Consider the following 6,354-nt stretch of genomic DNA (forward strand, 5'->3'; position numbering starts at 1 on the left):
CTTGATAATTTGGTGCATTTTAAACGGGATAGTTCACCCAAATGACAAAATAACATATTGGTTTGCTTGTCCATTGGCTGCTTACATGGTAAAGGTCCATCAATCCATCAGTTAGTTCTGCTAATATGGGTACCAGTTACTGGCATTGGATTGTGCCTCAAATGCTAAAAAGGGTTTTGTTTTAAAACAGTGACCAGGTCCACAACCAAAGCATGGCTTGCTGTCATACCTTGTCCCGGGACTTCTTACAGGGTTCGGAAACTAATGTAATTTTCTAATTTGGGTGAACTATCCCTTTAAGTGTATTTGATAGAACCCTAATCAGGATTTCAGTGTTTTGATTGAATCCAAACTCTGGACAGAATATGCAGCCTTTTCTGGCACATCAGAAATGTACCCTAACTAGATTATAAAAGTAAAGTTAGGCCTAGTCTGATTTTTTTTTCACTGTGCAATCTTTATAGTCCCAAGCCAGAACATCTGAAACGTACCATCTTGCAACATGTTGAAATGGGGTTTTGATCTCAAGGGACTGTACGAAGTGATGCAATCCTCTGATGTGATGAGGAACTTGACATAATTTCTGGTCTTGAGTTTGAATAGTCTCTCTGCTCTATCGGTGTATAAAAACCAACACACCAGGCTTTAATAATATTTTTGAGCTGTTATTTAAAAATGTGGCATCGGCAGTCGATCACTGTTCACTTATAGGCTTTTCCAGTGGTTCATATCAGTGGTTCATATCAGTGGTTCATCATTTGGGAAAGTTTTCACGTCTTTCCTTGTTAGTTTCACTTTCAAAAGGGAGGGGTAAGTTGCTTTTTAGTAATCCTATTTATGTTTCTACTCTTTATTAGTGTATATATATATTTTAAATTCATTTTACACTTTGTGACACCTTAATGTCACTGATGCCATGCCTTTTTTTTTTGTAATAATCATGTCATTACACACGTTAAGTTATTATGGAATCTTGCTCTGTTTTGGGAAGCCCAATATCACATAAATATATTTCTTTATGTTATTTACATGCCTATTTATGTTGATTCTATTCTTAATTTGAATAGAATAACATACAATTCAATAACATACATGAACAATTATAGTTGACAAGTTTGTTTTATAGCCTAAGCTACAATGTCACATGATTCCTTTTAGGCTTACATCAAGTTTTGAAGTCCTAATAATTGGAATTTCTTAATGATATTTCCTGTTTTAGGCCATGGCTGAAATGACAATTGTGACTCCGTGGACCTGTATTGTGCCATTCTATGCTGAAAACAATGCCTCAATTTATGGAAAGGAAAGGGAAAGCAGATCTTCACCCACTTATTAAAACCACTTCCATATTCAAACCACTTCGCTTGTGAGTCTTGTGTGTTATTGAATAAGTGGACAATAGACAAATATATTCTGTGTAACCAGTCACCGCAAGAGTGAGTCTCCCCAGTCCCCACAATGGCGGTGGGGCCATGCAGTATAGCACTACAGAAGCGTCGTGTGCAACTGGTGGAGAGCTGGAGCCAAAATGTCACCCACCTCCAGGAGCTTCTTTACCAGGTAGGGGCTCTTACTGAGGAAGACCTCAGCCTGGTGAGAGGGGGAGGTCGCCTGGGGGTGAGGGACTCCATGAGGAATCTGCTGGATGTGCTACACGGGCGTGGAGAGGAAGCCTGTCGAGCCTTCTTTCATGTTCTACAGTCACAGAGAGCCAACACGGAGTCTGAGTCTATGGTGGCAGCTATCCCACCTGAGGGCTCTGGACCCAGCAGCAGTGACTCTGGTCCAACCAACATGCAGGAGCACTTGAGGAAACACAAGGACATATTAGGCAGGCAGCACAGTCCCGCTGATTACCTTAGTATCAGGACTATTAGGTGTAGTAGTTCAGACAGTAGTGATGAGTCTTGTTCCTTTACAGATATCACATTGTCCAGGTGCGTGGGCTACACTGTTCCCATGCAGTACCACCAGCACGAGGTAGCCATGGTGGGTGATGCCTTCCGGAGCCAGGACCAGGTCTGTACCTTTCAAGATGTTTGCCAGAGGCTGCTGTCTGTTCCAGGAGAGGACGTGAGTCTGCTCTCGGGGGTGGCCGGCAGTGGGAAGACCACGGTGGTGAGACGGCTGGTTCATGAATGGGCAAAGGACTCTGGATCCCAGAAGATAGTCCTGTCCCTATCCTTCAGAGAGCTCAATCTGCTCAGTGAGCCTCAGAGCCTGCAGGAGCTTCTCCTGGTGCACTACAGCCACCTCAAACCTGTCCTGCCCTGGGTCATTGACTCCCAACCTGGCCGGATCCTACTCATCTTGGACGGGCTCGATGAGTTCTGCTTCCCACTGGAATTTGAGCGGAGCCCCAAGTGCTCGGACCCAGAGCGGAAGCTGGGCATGGGGGAGATGGTGGTGAACTTGATCAAGGGTCACCTCCTCCCCGGTATCTCCATCCTGGTCACATCGCGGCCCCATGCCGTCTCCAAGGTCCCTCCCCTGCTGGTGACCCAGCTCTACAGCGTCCTGGGCTTCTCTAAAGACCAGCAGAGGCACTACTTTGAGCAGAGCTGCAACTCTCCCCTAGTGGCCTCTGCCGTGTGGGGCTACGTTTCCTCCTACCAGCCCCTCCAGCTCATGTGTCGTATACCAGCCTTCTGCTGGATCGTCTCCACTGCCCTGCGTGATAGAGCCCCCTGCTGCCTTAGCCAAGTCACCACCACCACTCTGCCCAATACAGCTAGGACAATGCCAGCAGGCTCCAGTGATACTTCCACCTCCAACAACAGGGCTGAAGAAGCCACTCCAACCCCCTCCACTTTCTCCTCCACTGTTCCCAGGGTGATGTTAATGAGCGGCCATGTCAAGCCCATCACCATCACAGAGATCTACTGTTGCTTTCTCAAGTCCATCCTGGTGTTCCACGGGGAGGGCCACAGTCAGGAAGGCTGCAGCCCACAGTGTCTCCAGGAGGCCCCGCGGGTCCTACAGGAGATGCGGCCCATGCTGAGAGACCTGGGAGCCCTGGCCTTCAAGGGCCTCCTGGAGCGACGCTTCCTTTTCGACCAGGCTGATCTGAGCTCTTTCTCCCTGGACTGCAGTGGGCTGTCCAAGACCTTCCTGGTGGAGATCCTCCGAGAGGACCGGGCCTCGCTCACCTGCCAGAGGAGCTTCCACTTCATCCATACTAGTGTACAGGAGTTCCTGGCAGCTCTATACTATGTCCTGCAGGCCCTCTCCGGCTCAGACCCGTTCTCGGGGCTCAAGTCAGCCGTTGGTCTATCCCTGTTTCCAGTCGCCCTGCACAAAGTGTTAACCTCCACTGCTAATAAGCTGCTGAGGCCCAGACGGCTCCTGCGCAGATATGTCAAGAAGGCTTTCTCCTGGGGTGGACACCATCAGTCTGGTCACATGGACCTCTTCTGCAGGTAGGTAAATTAATGTGTACATATCTCTTTGTTAACTTATTTTTCTCCCTCCATTAATTGTACATTATTTTGGATTCATCTCCTTGGGTAGATTTGTATCTGGCTTATTGGTACCTCAAACCCGTGTCATCCTGGATGGACTATTCCGAGGCAGATCACAAATACTCCCATCGCCCTCCTCCTCTCTGCCCGTTCCCTCTCCTCCTCCTCCCACCCCTCCCTTTCTCCTGAGCCTGCTCCACTCCCAGCTCCAATGTGGCAGACTGAGTCCAGAGAGGCAGGTCAACGTGTGTCACTGCCTGTACGAGGCCCAGGACCCAGGCCTGGCCCAGCGTCTACAAGGCTGGCTGCAGGTCCTGGCCCAACAGCAGGACCCAGACCAGTCTGGCCCAGCCAAGAGGGACTGGAGTGAGCTGGCCTTCCTGTTGCAGCTGACCCCAGACCTGCAGGATCTGAATCTGGAGGCCCAGGGGCTGGACGCAGACGGCCTGCGCAGACTGCTGCCTGTACTCCCTCTGTTCAGCACCCTCAGGTGGGCTAAGTCATGTGTAACACCTTAAATCAGGCTTATTCCAAACACAAAGAGGAAGTTAGGTTGTTTTTTTCTTCAACTGTATTTGTTTCTTGATACATGAGAATGAAAACCCTGTGAATTTCTCTCCTGTATTCCTTCCTCATAAAGGCTAGCGCAGAATCCACTTGGTCCAGAGGGGGCAGTTGTGTTAGCCTATGCCATGCAGAGCCCAGACTGCCGTGTCGAGAGACTGTGGTGAGTACAGTATAAGGGCTAATTGATGCAGAGAGAATAGTTGGATGGGATAAATGATCACCACCTTGGAAGGACTACATGGTACAATAAAAAAAGGCAAATTTCCCCTTTCTGTTGCAAAGCGCTTTAAAACATTTTCCATGGCATGCCCTAATGAACACGACCCTGTGTAATTGTTCTGGTTCCAGGGTGGTGGGGACAGGACTGGGTTGTACGGGACTCAGGGTGCTTACAGAAGGACTGAAAGACAACCACACAGTGGTCGACCTCAGGTAACACAGGATATCAATGCTAGTCAATAAAACTCATTATAAAGCAGTTTCTCACCCATCATTGTCTGCCATCATTCCATGGTTTAAGGATGGCCATCAATCACATTGGCGATGTGGGAGCGGGGTGTCTGGCGGATCTACTGCGGACCAATCGTACACTTAAAGATATCAGGTGAAGATGAGAAAGCACTGCTATGAAAGATGTCATATTTTGCGGTTAAAAACAGCCTAGTTACACATCTGTGGTCAAGTTCTCTCATATTCTCATGTCAGTTCACACGAGGTAATTACAAGAATAAGGGCTTGATTCAAACAAACAGAGATGTGTACCAAGGTTGTTAATCTGTCTTGGATTGACCCTCGACCATAGGCTTTTAGTCAAGTAAAACAATATTAGCAATAGACTTGTTTTTGTGTTCCTCAGGCTCCGTGACAACCAGATTACTGATAAGGGAGCAGAACTCCTCATGGAAGCACTGACTGAGAATACCACTCTGGAACATCTCTGGTGAGCAACACACACACACACACACACACACACACACACACACACACACACACACACACACACACACACACACACACACACACACACACACACAATGTACTGTATGTGCTGTAATGAATACATTTCTTATAAAACATTGAGTCATTTCAATTCTAATCTGGAGGTATGCGTCTGCAACCTTTAACAATTGTAGTTTAGCTTATTCAGCATTGATACTGTTATCTGCTCAATTTCCTGCTATTTGAACAAGATAGTCTTTTACATATGTTGACATTTCATTGTGACTTTGTCTCTTTGCTCAGGATGTTTGACAACAAGTTATCGAAGGAGGGAGTCAGGAAGCTGAAGGAGTTCGCCAGGAGCACATCTCATCTGGACATCAAAGTGTGCGTCTGATTTCATCTGCCTTTCCTGTTGCTGATGATAGACTCCAAGTGCTTTATCAGTGGTGGATGGTGTGGTTGTTTATCATTTGTGTGGTATGGTACATTTGCATGGTATGAAAGATGTTATTAGTATTTCATTGTTATTTTTGTTCAGACAACTAAGAGTTTACATTTGGTTGTCAGGTTTTAGTAGGTCGATGAATGTAGCCATATGTCAATGAAATCGTCTGCAATAGGTCTACACGTTTTTTTCAATCATTCGCATTCTTATGTGTCAGAAACGCCTCCAGGTAAAGAGCTTAAACGTTTAAACAACACTTCCATGGATGGCCAGCAGAGGGCAATATAGCTGCATACACATTCCCTACTGGAAGGCTAGGGTCATAGTCTACTATGTGCAAATGAGATTATCATGTTTCCTTTCTAACAAAGTTGGGCATTAATGGTTAACAATAAATTGTTGGTTCACAACTAAATTTCACTACCTAAAACTCATATTGAAATGTATGAAGTTGAGGGTGAAAAAACGAAGTTGAGAGTATTTCTTTATTCTACCACACGATGTCCCCCTCAATATACACTTTTCTGCAGTCTTTTTGTTTGCATCCTTCCTAGTCTGGTCCATGGGGACATGTCATTATCCTTTGTTTCCCAATATGTCAAGTTACCTGACGAATAACGTCAATAAGGTTTTTCTGATGCCCACTCTTTGACTGTATTTCATGAGGTACAGTGCCACCAATACTACACATCTAATTATAGATTTTCTCACCTGTGAAGTTAGAAACTCATATTACCATTGTTATTCACTTTGGAAAGGTTTGTCCCCCTAAAAAACTAAACCATTAAACAAGTCTGCTGTTTTTGTTTGATCTATAAATAGACTAGGCAATGTACAAAATGTAATTGAAAATAAAACAATGAGTGCACCGGTCCTTATTTAAGTTAATCTTTTTTGTCATAACCCCCCCCCCCCCCACCCCACTATTTAAGTTAATCG

The 6,354-nt window shown here is 45.9% G+C and overlaps 1 protein-coding gene across 1 annotated transcript; it reads left to right on the forward strand.

Moving 5' to 3' along the window:
• Positions 1-89: 89 nt before the first annotated feature.
• On the forward strand, positions 90-6,293 carry LOC109905506 (protein NLRC3). Its single transcript, XM_020502907.2, has 8 exons — positions 90-810; positions 1,220-3,419; positions 3,511-3,951; positions 4,102-4,188; positions 4,377-4,460; positions 4,549-4,632; positions 4,885-4,968; positions 5,271-6,293. Exons 2-8 carry the CDS (start codon positions 1,459-1,461, stop codon positions 5,362-5,364), a joined length of 2,835 nt encoding a protein of 944 aa, XP_020358496.1. The 5' UTR covers positions 90-810; positions 1,220-1,458; the 3' UTR covers positions 5,365-6,293.
• The last annotated feature ends 61 nt before the right edge of the window (positions 6,294-6,354 follow it).

Source organism: Oncorhynchus kisutch, linkage group LG15 (genome assembly GCF_002021735.2).
Source record: "Oncorhynchus kisutch isolate 150728-3 linkage group LG15, Okis_V2, whole genome shotgun sequence".
Taxonomy (NCBI): Eukaryota; Metazoa; Chordata; class Actinopteri; order Salmoniformes; family Salmonidae; genus Oncorhynchus; species Oncorhynchus kisutch.